Here is a 14,843-nt window from a genome sequence, read left to right as displayed (position 1 = left end):
AAATATGTTTTATATGATTCTGTGTAGTTTTTGGAGGACCTGTGGACAGAGTTAGATTTAGGAAGCTACTGTTATTTCACCTGTGCGGAAGCTTCTCCCAGTATAATTTTTATTTTAAATTTTATTCATTGTGATGTTAATTTTAAAGAGAATGTATGCATATGATAAAAAATAAAAAGAATAAAAAACATTTCATAAAATAGTAAGTACCTAAAATAGTAAAAGTATGTCTGCCTCTTCCCCATCCCAAATTCCTAATCCCTTTCACAAAGCAAAAACAATGTTAAAAATTTTGTGTATAATCTTATTGAATAGATGTAAGTGTGTACTTATCCATATATATACATTCTTATACACATACAAATGTGTGTGTGTCACAATATGCTTTTATATGCATATTACACACATGGGAGCATACACTATTCAGAACTTCAGTTTTTAATACATATTAAAATTAACCTTTCAAATTTGCATATATCCTTTCTTCTAAATTTTAGTGACTCTTTAGTATGACATTTTATGGAATCACAATAGATTTAGGTAAATATATCTGCTCTTATTTTTGAAGAATATAGTTTATTTCTTGTAGGTTTTTTGTAATACAATTTAATATGGTTAGGCTTAAAGTATTGAATGAATTGTAGTAAATTAATATAGTGGAATATTACATAGCTGCTAATAATTATACCACTGACTTTTAACAGAGAGAGATTTTTGTGTTATCTTTTAAAACAGGTTACAAAAAGTATGCATAATACAATGCCATTTTTGAAAAACAAATGCATTAACATATGCCCTCCCACTGTCACATATACAAACATATGCAGAATTATAAGCATCAAAATATAAATAACGGTTATGTGCAATGAATTTAGAATTTTTGGTTAATTTTAAGATTTTACAATGAAATATATTACTCAGATAACAAGAAGGTAGATGATATTATCATTGAAAACATCTGTAAGACTAAAAAGGCATTGGAATAGCTGCCAGAAAATTATGTAAAGTGTTGCATCCTTGTAGAGGGTATGTTTCTCAGGAGTGTATATTTTTCAGGTCAAGACACTGAGGAAGCAGGGAGCTCTATGTCCACTCTGGAGAGGTCACTGGCTGCACGCCGAGCACCCCGGGCCAAGCTCATGATTCCCATGGATGCCCAGTCCAACAATCCTGGTGAGTCAATATTGGTGCCATGATGAAGAGATGGAATGCTTTCTCTATGTGTCTTTTCTATAAAAAAAATCAAATTATCAAAAATAATTAGAATTTTCCTTGAAGTTTCTGAGCAAATGAAAATGGAGAATGCCTAAAACCATATTATTAATAATTTGAAGTCCAAGTCTTCATTCTCTGACTGTATTTTTTGTATATAATCAAATGGTCTGTCTGTTGGCAAACAGATGGTTAAAGAAATTGTAAAATATATGCATTTACATAAAAAGAGCTGATATATATTTTAGTAGTATTGTCCTTATTCTAATGATCACCTCCATAGTGTTTTTTGTTTGTTTGTTTTTCGTTTTTTTTTTTTTTTTTGAGACAGAGTTTTGCTGTGTTGCCCAGGCTGGAGTGCAGTGGCACGACCTTGTCTCACTGCAACCTCTGCCTCCTGGGTTCAAGTGATTCTCGTGCCTCAGCCTTCCAAGAAGCTGAGACTACAGGTGTGCACCACCATACCCAGCTAATTTTTGTATTTTTAGTAGAGACAGGGTTTTGCTATGTTGGCCAGACTGGTCTCCAACTCTTGACTTCATGTGATCTTTCTTCAGCCTCCCAAAGTGCTGGGATTATAGGTGTGAGCTACCGTGCCCAACCTCCATAGATTTTTAAATAAACTTTTTAATGGGTCTAATTCTCAAACTTAAATAATCTAGTTCCTTTAAACCAGATGTTGACCCGCTCCCACTTACTACCCATCCCTTGTTGAAGTTTTCTGTCATCCTCCCACACTTACTAAAGATATTATTATCTCTGGATCATTTCCTTTCCAGTTACCTCTATGTTCAGTCTTGGTAATAACAGTATTCATGCAGATAATTCATCTGATACCTTAGATGATTAGTTCCTCTATGTTGCCTGTGAAGATATTGACTCCTTCCCTCTTCAGTTCATCAATTTCATGTCACACCAAATCAAACCAGTACAAAATGGCAGTTTTTATCAACTTATTAGTTACCTACTTACTTTATTGCCCACTTGCCATCAATTCTTCAATTCCACCAGGAACCCCAACCCATTAGCTCCACCACTTCCTCTCGCCCGTTATCCCCCTCTTGTCCTCATTTCTCTGCAAGCTTAACTTAGGAATTTTTGTTTTTGTTTTTGTTTTTGTTTTTGAGATGGAGTCACTCTTGCCCAGGCTGGAGTGCAGTGGCATGATCTCAGCTCACTGCAACCTCTGTCTCCTGGGTTCAAGTGATTCTCCTGCCTCAGCCTCCGAGTAGCTGGGACTCAGGTGCATGCCATGACACCTGGCTAATTTTTTGTATATTTAGTAGAGACGGGATTTCACCGTGTTAGCCACGATGGTCTCTTTCTACTGACCTTGCGATCTGCCTGCCTCAGCCTCCCAAATGCTGGGATTACAGATGTGAGCCACCGCACCTGGCCTTAATTTAGGTTTTATAGTCACTTATTATCTTCAGTCTTATCTCCCTTGGTTCTCCTTCCCCATCTTACTCACCTGAAAAAGACCTGATTAAATAAGCAGCTCCCCAGTGCATACACCACTCTGTATCTGGAGAAAAACACATAGCCTGTTTACTGAGTATTTATAACCAAAAGTTCAAGGTGAGCTCTCACTATTTGGAAATGATACTGTATTTCTCTAGTGGTTCATAGTTTCACTTTATAAGATGAATATCTTAGATGTATTCTTGCTTTTCAGATTTCAGTACCTCCCTTCTTTCCCTACTCTTACCTAATAGTCTTGTATCAGCAAGAAAAGAGAAGCATTCGGAGAGTGGGATCCTTGTTCTTCCCTCAAATCTAATTGATCTGTTAGTGCTGCATCTGAGTATCTTGTTGCAATCCCATCTCACCCATTTAGGGACTCTTCTGTAATTGCCCCTTCCCTTTCCTGCATTATCAGGTTTCTTCCTTATCACCATAGTAGGCATACAAATATTAATATTCTATCATAGCTCCTGTTTTATAACTCAATGCCCTTCCCACTCCAATTAAAGCTGTATTTACTGAAATATTTTTAAAAATCTGTACTTTATCCTCTTTGTAAGATTTCTTATTACTTTTAATAAGATATTACAGTCACTCTCCACTGAATCCATGATTGACAAGGTTGTCAATAATCTCCGCATTGTCAAATCCAATGCTCAAGTCTGACTTTCAGAAAAAAATTGACATAGGATCTCACTTATGTCCTTGTTTCTCACTTTGGCTTGTAGCATACTAAATGCCCCTGGTTTTCTTTCTACCCTTCTGGCTGCTCTTCTTCAGTCACTTATTTATCTTCTTATTCCTGATCTCTGAGTCAGAGAATGCCTCAGGCCTCAGTCTTCAGGTTTCTTCTCTTTTCTCCCTATACCAGCTTCTTAGATAATGTCATCTAGTATCAGTGGCTTTAAATATTATCAAAATTCTAATTAATCCTGGATGATATTATCCTGTGGCAGGATCTCTAGAGAAAGGGCAAAATGCCACAATTCTTTTTGCTAATGCATAGCAGGATCTCCTTTGTTCCAGTTCTCAATAATTTCCTCATCTCCATCTGAGACCATCTCAGCCTGAACTTCATTGTCCATATCACTACAAGCATTTTGGTCAAAACCATTCATTAAGTCTCTTGGCAGTTCCAAACTTTCCCACATTTTCCTATCTTCTTCTGAGCCCTCTAAACTGTTCCAATCTCTGATCATTACCCATTTCCAAAGTCATGTCCACAATTTTCAGGCTATCTTTATAGCAGTCCCCCACTCTTTTTGGTACCAATTTACTGTATCAGTCCATTTTCACACTGCTATAAAGATACCACCTGAGACTGGGTAACATAAAGGCAAAGGAGGTTTCATCAACTGACAGTTCTGCATGGCTGGGGAGGCCTCAGGAAATTTAGAATCATGGAGGACGGTGAAGAAGAGGCAGAAGGTGAAGAGAGAGAGAAAAAAAACCAAGGGGAAAGAACCCCTTATAAAACCACCAGATCTCATGAGAACTCACTCACTGTCATGAGAAGCGTGGAGAAAACTGCCCCCATGAGCCAATCACCTCCTACTTGGTCCCTCTCTTAACATGTGGGGATTACAATTCAAGATGAGATTTGGGTAGGGACACAGAGCCAAATTATATGAATCAACTTATTCTGTTCACAAACTCTAGTTCCATGCCTCTTTATTCTAATTTCATTATACCCTAAATTCAATCTTTTACCAAATTCTTGTTTACAAAACATGTCCCAAATGTGACCACTGTTTTCGATCTTCACTGTTTTGCCCTTATGCAAGCTCCTACCATCTCTTACAGTTACTAGACTACAGCAATAAGCTTGTAACTAGTCTCTTCCTTAGCTTTTCAAAAAAAAAATTATTCATAATTGTTATGGGTACATAGTAGGTGTATAATATTTTTGGGGTACATGAGATGTTTTGATATAAGATGGGATATGTAATAATCACATCATGAAGAATATGGTATCTAACTATGCAAGTGTTTATCCTTTGTGTTAAAAACAATCTAATTATACTCTTAAGTATTTTTAAATGTACAATTAAATTATTATTGACTATAGTCACCATGTTGTGCTATCAAATAGTCTTATTTATTCTTTCTATTTTTTGTACTCATTAATCTTCATTAGCTTTTGCCTTTATAATCTGTTGTCTACACAGCAATCTCTCAATATATAAATTAGATCATGTTGTTCCTCTGTGACTTCCATCAAATGTAGAAACAAAATCAACTAATTTTACTGTGTCCTACAAGGTTCCATGTGATTTGGTCTCTGGGTCTATACCTCATTTGATCTCCTATTGCTCCTTTCTATAATTAATTATAGTCATGTAACCTTCCTCTGTGTTCCTTGGATAGTAGGCACGTCTCAGCTCAGGGATACTGCACTTGCTGCAGTCTTTGTCTGGAATCTCTTTTTGTAGATATTTATATGGCACATTCCTCATTTCTTTTAGGTCTCTTCAACTGCCACCTTCATAAGCAGGTCTTCCTTGACCATTGCGTGACGTAGCATCTCTGGTCACTCTCTACTTCTCTGTTATGCTTAATTTTTCTTTATTAATGCATTACACTATTCTATTTATGGTATTGTATTTGTTATTTATTTGCTTCCTGTATTTTAATATAATCTTATAGGTGCAATTATTTTACCTATTTTGTTCATTTTGTATCCCCAATACCCAGAACAGCATCTGGCACATGGTAAGTCTGCAATCAATACCATTTAGTCAAATGAATGAATTAATAGTTGTTGTTTTTTTAACTTACCATATGCCACATCCTCCCTATGCTCCATTACATCTTCTCTCAACTTTACTGTAATAAATGCAAAAAGTTACATGACATTTATAATGAATGCCAACTGTTCAAGTCATCTAGTAAGCACTATTATTATGCTTCTCATTGTTACATTCTCTGAAGTACTGAGAGAACTAAGACTTGGAGAGTTTGAGTAACTAGCTAGCAGTCACACAGCTAGTATGTGGTAGAGCCAGAATTTGGACTCAAAGGGTCTGATTTCAGAGTTCCCTGTTCTTAATCATTATACTCCTAGCTGTCATATCCTGTGAAGCTATTGTCCTTTTTTTTTTTTTTATACCTTTCACTACTGAGAAAGATACTGGGAATTGAGTTGCCTTTTTCCCTCTAGGTGCTTTCATCTTGTGTTAATAACTAAGTTCTATCTGTGCCAATCATTTATTGCTTTCTTCTCAAAAATTATTGTACTTTAGAATCTGTGGAGCTTTTCTGTCCATCTAATTAGAAGTAGCTTCTTCATCCAATGAATTTCCATATGCCATTGCTTTTTCTTTCACGGTATCTTTGAATCCCTGGCTATTCTCCCATTCTTAATTCTTTTATTTATTATTTGTGACTTCACATCTAAACTGCCAAGACAGTTTCCTAGCTAAGTCTTCTTGGCTAGCACCTTCCAGCCTCTTATGCATATTGCTTGTCAGATTTCTTCCTAAAACAAGGTAAACATGGCATTCTACCCCATACATTTCTCCAGTGGCTCCTATTGTCTGCCAAGAAACAAATTTTTAAAACCTTTAAATGTTTTCAGCATATCATATTGGAATCTAGATTTCTGTTACTCTATCCTTATATGTACCCAGACTCATGCTAAGGTAGACTCATTACCAATCCACAAATATGCACTGTCCTTCATTGTTTTCTCCTTTACATTATTTCTTTCCTTTTGAAATGACTCAATGGTTTTCTCAACCTAAAATGTTTTATGTATCTTTCAAAGACCAGAGTAGATACTGATGCTCTTACAAATGCTTTCCTGGTTACTCCATCTAGAAATAATGACTCCCTTTTATATGTTTGAATAACATTTTCTTGTAGCACAATATAGTGTTTATTACACACAATACTGCCTTGTTTGCTTAGGTTTTCAAGTCCAAATCTTCCCTCCTCTAACAGCTTGTGAATTACTTCATGAGAAGGGTGAAATGTATCTAATTCATCTTCATATTCACACATTTTATTGTTTAGCACCTAGCACAAAATTGGTGCTTGTCAAATATCTGTCAAATGAATGAATAAACAAATAAATGTATTATTAAAATGCCTTCCTTATGTTTGTAACACATTGATGTTTGGCGGGCTCTTTTTTTATCAGTTATAAATAGAATGTCTTCTAACAAAATTGTCTGATGTATTAAGAGCAGTTAAACGTGTTTTCATTAAACAGAAAAGGAAATAATAGGCTTAGAGAGAAAGAGAAATAAAATCTAACAAGTATGAGAAATTTTTAATAACATTCACTTGGTAAATACCTTGCTAATTTTTTTTTTCATTTAATCCTCACATTATTATCATATGGGAAGATTATCCTCATTTTACACATGGGAAACAGAGACTCAGCCAGCTTAAGCTACTTGCTCTAGGATACCTGGGCAACCTCAGAACCTCTACAGTATACTGCTTTTCCAAATATAAATATGGCTTTTATCTCTTAAATTATTCATATCCTTTTATTTTTCAAAAAGATTTTCTGAAGGTGCCATCTTCAGTGTATAAACATGGAGGCTCAGGCTCCGAGAGTCTGAACTTGAAACCTCTGCTTGCTCTATCCACTATACATATTGCTTCATCTGTTATCTGGAGCTTGGGGTTTTTGCATGCCTGAAATAGCAAATCTTCTCTTACTCTTAGTGTCTTATGCTACATAAATGGAACCCATAAAATTACCAAAAATTAATTTTTTTGTAACTATTAGATAGCAACACATACATGGTTTTAAACCATCAAATAGTTTTCTAAAATTTATAAGGATTCAGCAGTTTCATTCTTAGATATATTCTCATGGATATTTACCCAATAGAAATATATAAAATGTTAATCAACAGACGCATATAAGAATGTGGGCTGTTTGTCATATCTTCATGACTATAGATGAATACATTATAGTATATTCATATAGTAGAATACAATGCAGCAATACAAATAAACTAATATTATACAAAACAATATGGAGACTCTCACAGGTATGAAGTTGCAATTCAGAAACCTGATGCATCTGTGTGATTTAATTTTTATAAAATTTAAAGATGAACAAAATAACAGTCCATGGGGTTTATGGTTTGGCTGTGTCCTCACCCAAATCTTATCTTAAATTCCCACATGTTGTGGGAGGGACCCCACAATTACCCAGTGGGACGTAATTAAATCGTGGGGCAGGCCTTTCCTGTGCTCTTCTTGTGATAGTAAATAAGCCTCATAAGATCTAATGGTTTTAAAAACAGGAGTCTCCTGGCACAAGCTCTCTTCTCTTGTCTGCTGTCATGTGAGATGTGCTTTTCACCTTCTTCCATGATTGTGCGGAAGTGTAAGTCCAATAAACCTCTTTCCTTTGTAAATTGCCCAGTCTTGGGTATGTCTTTATCAGAAGCATGAAAATGGACTAATGCATGGTTAGAATTCAGGAGGACGGTTACTTTTGATAGGAGTGGACTAGCGGAGAAGAAGGGACTATGAGCACCTTCTGATAATGTTCTATTTCTTGTTTTGGATGATGGACCATAGGCATTTCACTTTGTAAAATCATTGAGCACTGTATTTAGCATATTCTCAATTTTCCCTATGTATATTATAATTCAATAAGAAAAAAGACAATAGGATATATATTTGTGTGTGTATATATATATATATATTTTTTTTTTAATAACTTGGTCACATTGCCTTCATTGTTATCTATAAGCCCTCTGTTAGTGAAGCTGTATCTAACAAAAAGAAATTATTTTAACATATAAACACAGTTAATATTAAAATAATTTTTTTTTAATTTTTTTGAGTCAGGGTCTTGCTCTGTTGCCCAGCTGCAGTGCAGTGGTAAAATCTCAATCTCTGCTCACTGTAACCTCCACCTCCTGGGCTCAAGGAATCTTCCCACCTCAGTTTCCTCAGTAGATGGGACTGCAGGCACAAGCCAACATGTCCAGCTAGTTTTTGTACTTTTTGTGGAGACAAGGTTTCACCATGTTGCTTAGGCTGGTCTCAAATTCCTGGGCTCAAGCAATCCTTCTGCCTCTGCTTCCCAAAGTATTGGGAGTACAGATGTGAGAGCCACCCTGCCTGGCCCAAATAAATTCTTAAGCTTTTTGATAAAATAGCCCTTTGCATCTGAGGTGATTAATAAGGCCATAAATAACTATGTTTAAAAATTGTATATCTGTTTCTTGGCAGAGTTGTGATTTCATTCAGGAGAGCAGATAAATTTATAATGGCCCCATTTGTAATTATTTACATTTACTGGGGCATCAAGCCTTGTATAAACCAAAGCCATACCATTGTTCAGATGTCTAATCACTGTATAAAGATCTTTGCTATTTCATTTAAGAGCCATTATTTTTATAAGATTGTTATTTTCTTTCTTCCTTGACATTTCTTACTATGCTCTATAAAATGTTAATTAACAGGTAAAACATAAGTTATCTGAAGTTGTTTTATGGCTCTCAAAACTCACAGAGAAAGTGTATTTAATTTCATGGGAGGGCAAAGTCTGCTTATTTATCTAATATTATACTTTTTGGTTGAAAATATGATATGACACATGCTACTTCTTACCCCCAAACATTCTTCACAGCTAAATTAGCTGAGGCTCGTGAGAAACATGCCAGCTAACAGCATAGGCAGGAGATGAACTCAAATCTTTTGATTCCCCAGTCTAGTTGCTCTAACCATAAAATGGTGGCAAAGGTTGATTATTTTGCATAATGGCCAAAAAATTATTTTAAATGCTGTTTCTTACTATAATGAAATTAATTATGAAAAACTCAGAACAGAGATTGGAAGATAGATTTATTGGCAAGTGCTTTCGGGAATAACACCAGTGAGGGTGAAGGATACCGAATTGGGGTAAGGGAAGGATTTAACTGGTGATGCTGTTTAATGAAGACCTCGGCTGAACTGAGACTGTCCTTTAGAGTTGTCCTAAATGAGTCAAGAGGGACTGGCTTTTTGTATCCTGACTCAAGTAATCTGTCATATAGGCTATTTCCAAGAAGTGGGGTGTAGCTTTGGGTGAGCAACTTGATTTGGCTGAGAGGATTTCTTGAAAAGAAATCCAGGTCTACATTACATTTCTAGATTTTATTGTACAATTGGATGTAACTATTTGTGCGGCTATTTTCTTTATTTATTTTACTCTAAGTTCTGGGGCACAGTGCATTGTGTGCAGGTTTGTAACCTAATGTAGATGATCACCCCATCAGCTACATTAGGTATTTCTCCTGATGCTATCCCTCCCCAGTAACCCCACCCACTGCTATCTGTCCCTTAGCCCCCAACCCCTCAACATTCCCTGGTGTGTGATGTTCCCCTCCCTCTGTCCATGTGTTCTCATTGTTCAACTCCCACTTGTTCTTGTGTCAGTTTGCTGAGAATGATGGCTTCCAAATTCATCCATGCCCTTGCAAAGGACATGAACTCATCCTTTTTTATGACTGCATAGTATTCCATGGTGTATATATGCCACATTTTCTTTATGCAGTCTATCATTAATGGGCATTTGGCTTGGTTCCAAGTCTTTGCTACTGTGAACAGTCCTGCAGTAAACATACATGTGCATGTGCCTTTATAATAGAATGATTTATAATCCTCTGGGTATATACTCAGTAATGGGATTGCTGGGTCAAATAGTATTTCTATTTCTAGATCATTTTCTTCTTTTGTAAAATGCTGAAGAGGAGAAGGGGAATAGGAACTAGGAAGGATATAGATTGAAGCAGATGACCTGTAAGATCATTTAATGTATGAGAGGTTGTTGGGCAATATCTCGAATTTTATATTTTTCTCGATTCTTTTTCTCTGTAAATGTTTGAGGGGAAAAAAGGAAAATAATTCTTTAAAGGAAAAAGAAGTCTCAAAAAGGTAGCCTGAAAATTCTAGTAAAAACACTGAAGCAAAGGAAGTTATATACTTTTGCTTTGTGATAGCTTTGGGGCTTCCATGGCTACTGGTTTCTAGGCTTTATAGAACATTCACTGTGAGAGCCACCACTCTTCCTCCCATTCCCACCATCTGCATTAGTCACTTGGCTGTAGAACACAAACAGTGAGTGGGAGAAGCTATAAAGAGTAAAATAAAGCTACATGAGGAAAGGCTGATTTTAAAAACGGGAGTTCTACTGACTCTGGGTGCTGTCCTACCAAGAGGCCTGTTCCTACGCAAGTGGACATTGAGAGGGATTGATCTGTAAGACGATCATCCCTTTGACCCATGTGTATAAGGTGTATGAAGCCAGCATCCTAAGAAAAGTCCCAGCTCAATAGTCTTCTGAGACTGGGAGTTTATTCCATCACACTTCAGCCCTTGTGGATGCCCACAACCAACCAAGAATGCTTTCCTAGGAGTAAGGGGTACAGACAATCATTCTAGTATGATAAATATCAACAGCACAGAAATTTTCAGCTATTCAGAACTGTAGGAACAGTGGTGAGTTCAAAGCACACCTAAATTTGTATTAGAAATGATCTCATTACCTAATACATGATTTTAAATACAATTTGTTCAATTCATTAATAATATCAATTTTTATTCTTTGAGTCTTCAATGACATACTTCATTCCTCCTCTTACTCTGAAATACGGGAAGAACCAGTATTTTTTATGCAAACTCTGTAGGCCCACAATGCATTATGCATTACACAATGTTTTGTGCAATGCCATGGCTCTGTATAAAAATGGAATTTAAAAGAGTTGCTAATGAATGAGAGTTGGAGACCCAGATGTCATTTCTTGGTAGTTCTATAAGCAAATAAATTTTCAAACACTATTAATTGGTAATTCTTTTGGACTACAAAAATCATCAAGTAAGTAGGGTTATGCAGACACAGTCAAGATGACTTGTAAGCTTAAAAAGGTTCCTGTAGCGAGTACAGAATTGTGTTTTTTGGGAAGATTTTACAAGATAAGAAGTAGCTTGTTTTCAAAGATATAGGAATAATGAAGAAGGGATGTGGCAGAGTTGGTGAAAGTAAAAAAATTTTAGATTATGGAGTGTAAAAATTATACAAACTTAGCTTCTAGATACAGTTTCTAGAGCAATGTAAAAATACAGATGTCCTGCCTTTTATGATTTATACTACCTAATTATTTCTTAATTCCTAATTCCTTAGAGATTTCTTCAACAAAATGGACCATTTCTTAAACCTCATGACATTTCCTATCTCAGTTGACTAAGGCAAATGGATTTATACTATCTTGGGGAAATCTTTCTGGTCTCCTTAGAAAAGAATACTGTGATACCCTGAGTTCATCTTAAAGGAATTCCTTGGAACAAGATTAGAGTCTTCCTTCCCTCAGCCCCATCTTCTGTCTAATACTCATGGAGCCAAAATGTACACTTGGATGTTTTCAACTATTTCATATATCTGGGCTTCACAGACACATCTCTTTTGAGAAGATCTCAGTTGAAAAGGTCCAGATAGAAGGAGAAAATGTCCACATAGAAGCAGTATAGTAGGAGATTGCAGGGGTCTTAAAGTTTCCTTCTTACAGTTCACTGTGTTTGATCATAACACATATCCCTGCTGTAGCAAGCACTAAGCCAGCCAGTCCACATTGTCTTATCTTGGAATTGTGTATAAACCACATTAAAAATTGGCCAGATAGACTTCAATAAGTTAAAGGCCTTCCCTTATAAATGACAAAACAAGAACTTGAACTCGGATTTTGTTTTATAATCATAATTGCAGTTCTTTTTCTCCCCTGGGGGCAGAACTTATCTTTCTCATATCCAAAATCTTTCAGGGTCATACTTCCCTCACACTCACATTTGAATTAAAAACTATTATTTTATCTTAATGCATGGTACTCTTCTTTTTTAATATAAGACAGGATGTTTTAAAACATATTTTCAGTTAAAAGATATTCAATCCAGTTTTGTATGGATCTGTTGCAGCCTTGCAAATTAATTAAAATGCCCAAAATTTATGAGGTGTCAACTTCTGACTCTATATTCTGTTGCTCTTCTCTGTGGATGATCTCTCTAATCCTCACAACCACATCATAAAATCAGTACTCCGTTTTACAGGTGAGGAAACTGAAAAACAGAGCCTGAATAATTTGCTCTTCAACATATAGCTCTTAGTATGTAACAAGTTACTCCCAAAATATAGCAACATAAAACAATTATTGTTTATTTTCTCAATAGGATCTGAGAATCAGGAATCTAAGAGTAGTTTAGCTAGGTGGTTCAGGCTCAGAGCCTCAAGCTGTTTCATGAGGTTTCTTGGAGTGTCTTGAACTGAGAGGGTCTGGTTTCTTGCCACATGGGCCTATGCACAGGTCTGCCAACATGTCTTCGAGACATCACACATGGATTCCCCGAGACATGACACCTGGCTTTCTCCAGCATGAGTGAGCTAAGAGACACAGAGAGAGAGAGAGCATGTGCAATCTTTTTAAACCATATCTTAGAAGAGACATACCATCATTTCTGCCACATTCTAGTGGTCACCAGACAAGTCCCAGTAATGTGCAAGGGAACTTCACAGGCATGTGAATTCCATGATGTGGGATCAGTGAGAGGCATCTTTGATGCTGGCTCTGAAGCTTATTCACTGGCAAGGAGCAGAGCTAGGTAACGAACCCAGGCGGTTTTACTTCAGCACTTAGACTTTTTACCACTATGTTAAGGATAGCTGCAAAGCACTTATTTATGAATCTTGTGGCTTTTCCAAAAGCAGCCCTCCATGGAGTTTTTGAATACCTGTGGATGCCATTCTGTGGCACTTGCTTGTCAAAGAACACCAGAAAATGTGAAGGAGATATAAATATTTATCAAGGACAATAGATGCTAAATTTCCAAATGTCCCAGATAATATACAGGTCATTGTGGAAAAAAGATAAAAAGAGGCAGAATGAAAAACCATTTCAGTTAAGCTCTTTCATTTCAACATACCATTATCTTTGTCCCCTTTGTCTCCTTAACAAATCGCTCAATTCCATCAAGTACCATGTTGAGAAATATCTAGGGAGAGTTTTATTTCTTAAAATTTGTAGCTTAATAAAAAACCTTTACTTTCCATTTCCTATAGGGATTTAGTGCTAACATTTTAAAAATTATGGAAGTTTTCTTTTTTATTATGAGCCTTGATTTTAATTGTACTTTAGGGTCCGGAGTACATATACAGATTATGTAGGATTGTTGTATAGGTACATACATGGCAAGGTGGTTTGCTGCCTTCTTCCCGCCATCGCCTATATCTGGTATTTCTTCCCATGTTATCCCTCCCCACCCCCTGCTGTCCCTCCCCTAGCCACCCACAACTGACTTCAATGTGTGATGCTACCCTCCCTGTGTCCATGTGTTCTAATTGTTCAACACCCACCTATGAGTGAGAAAATGCGGTGTTTGGTTTTCTGTTCTTATGTCAGTTTGCTATGAATGATGGTTTCCAGATTCATGCATGTCCCTGCAAAGGACATGAACTCATCGTTTTTTTATAGCTACATAGTATTCCATGGTGTATATGTGCCACGTTTTCTTTATCCTGTCTATCATTTATGGACATTTAGGCTGGTTCCAGGTCTTTGCTACTGTAAACAGTGCCACAGTGAACATATGTGTGCATGTGTCTTTATAACAGAACAATTTATGATTCTCTGGGTATATACCCAATAATGGGATTGCTGGGTCAAATGGTATTTTTATTTCTAGGTCCTTGAGGAGTTGCCACACTGTCTTCCACAATGGTTGCACTAATTTGCACTCCCACCAACAGTGTAAAAGTGTTCCTGTTTCTTCACATCCTCTCCAGCATCTGTTGTCTCCTGATTTTTTGATGATCACCATTCTAACTGGTGTGAGATGGTATCTCGATGTGGTTTTGATTTGCAATTCTCTAATGACCAGCGATGATGAGCATTTTTTTCACATATTTGTTGGCCTCATAGATGTCTTCTTTATAAAGTGTCTGTTCATATCCTTTGTCCACTTTTGAATGGGTTGGTTTTTTTCTTATAAATTTGTTTAAGTTCTTTGTAGATTCTGGATATTAGCCCTTTGTTAGATGGGTAGATTGCAAAAACTTTTTCCCATACTGTTGGTTGCCGGTTCGCTCTAATGATTGTTTCCTTTGCTGTACAGGAGCTCTGGAGTTTAATTAGATCCCATTTGTCTATTTTGGCTTTTTTTTTTTT

The 14,843-nt window shown here is 36.3% G+C and overlaps 1 protein-coding gene across 4 annotated transcripts in view; it reads left to right on the top strand.

Moving 5' to 3' along the window:
- The window catches only part of DCC (DCC netrin 1 receptor), a 1,206,315-nt gene that overhangs the window by 1,134,353 nt on the left and 57,119 nt on the right, over positions 1–14,843 (top strand). For all 4 annotated transcript variants that reach the window (XM_017501124.2, XM_017501122.2, XM_017501121.2 and 1 more), the window contains exon 25: positions 1,057–1,173. In XM_017501124.2, coding sequence (XP_017356613.1) covers positions 1,057–1,173 — 117 coding nt within the window. The remainder of the gene's footprint in view (positions 1–1,056; positions 1,174–14,843) is intronic.

Source organism: Cebus imitator, unplaced genomic scaffold (genome assembly GCF_001604975.1).
Source record: "Cebus imitator isolate Cc_AM_T3 unplaced genomic scaffold, Cebus_imitator-1.0 Scaffold278, whole genome shotgun sequence".
Lineage (NCBI taxonomy): Eukaryota > Metazoa > Chordata > Mammalia > Primates > Cebidae > Cebus > Cebus imitator.
Note: the sequence above shows the minus strand (reverse complement) of the source record. Positions and strands in the feature narration are given on the sequence as shown.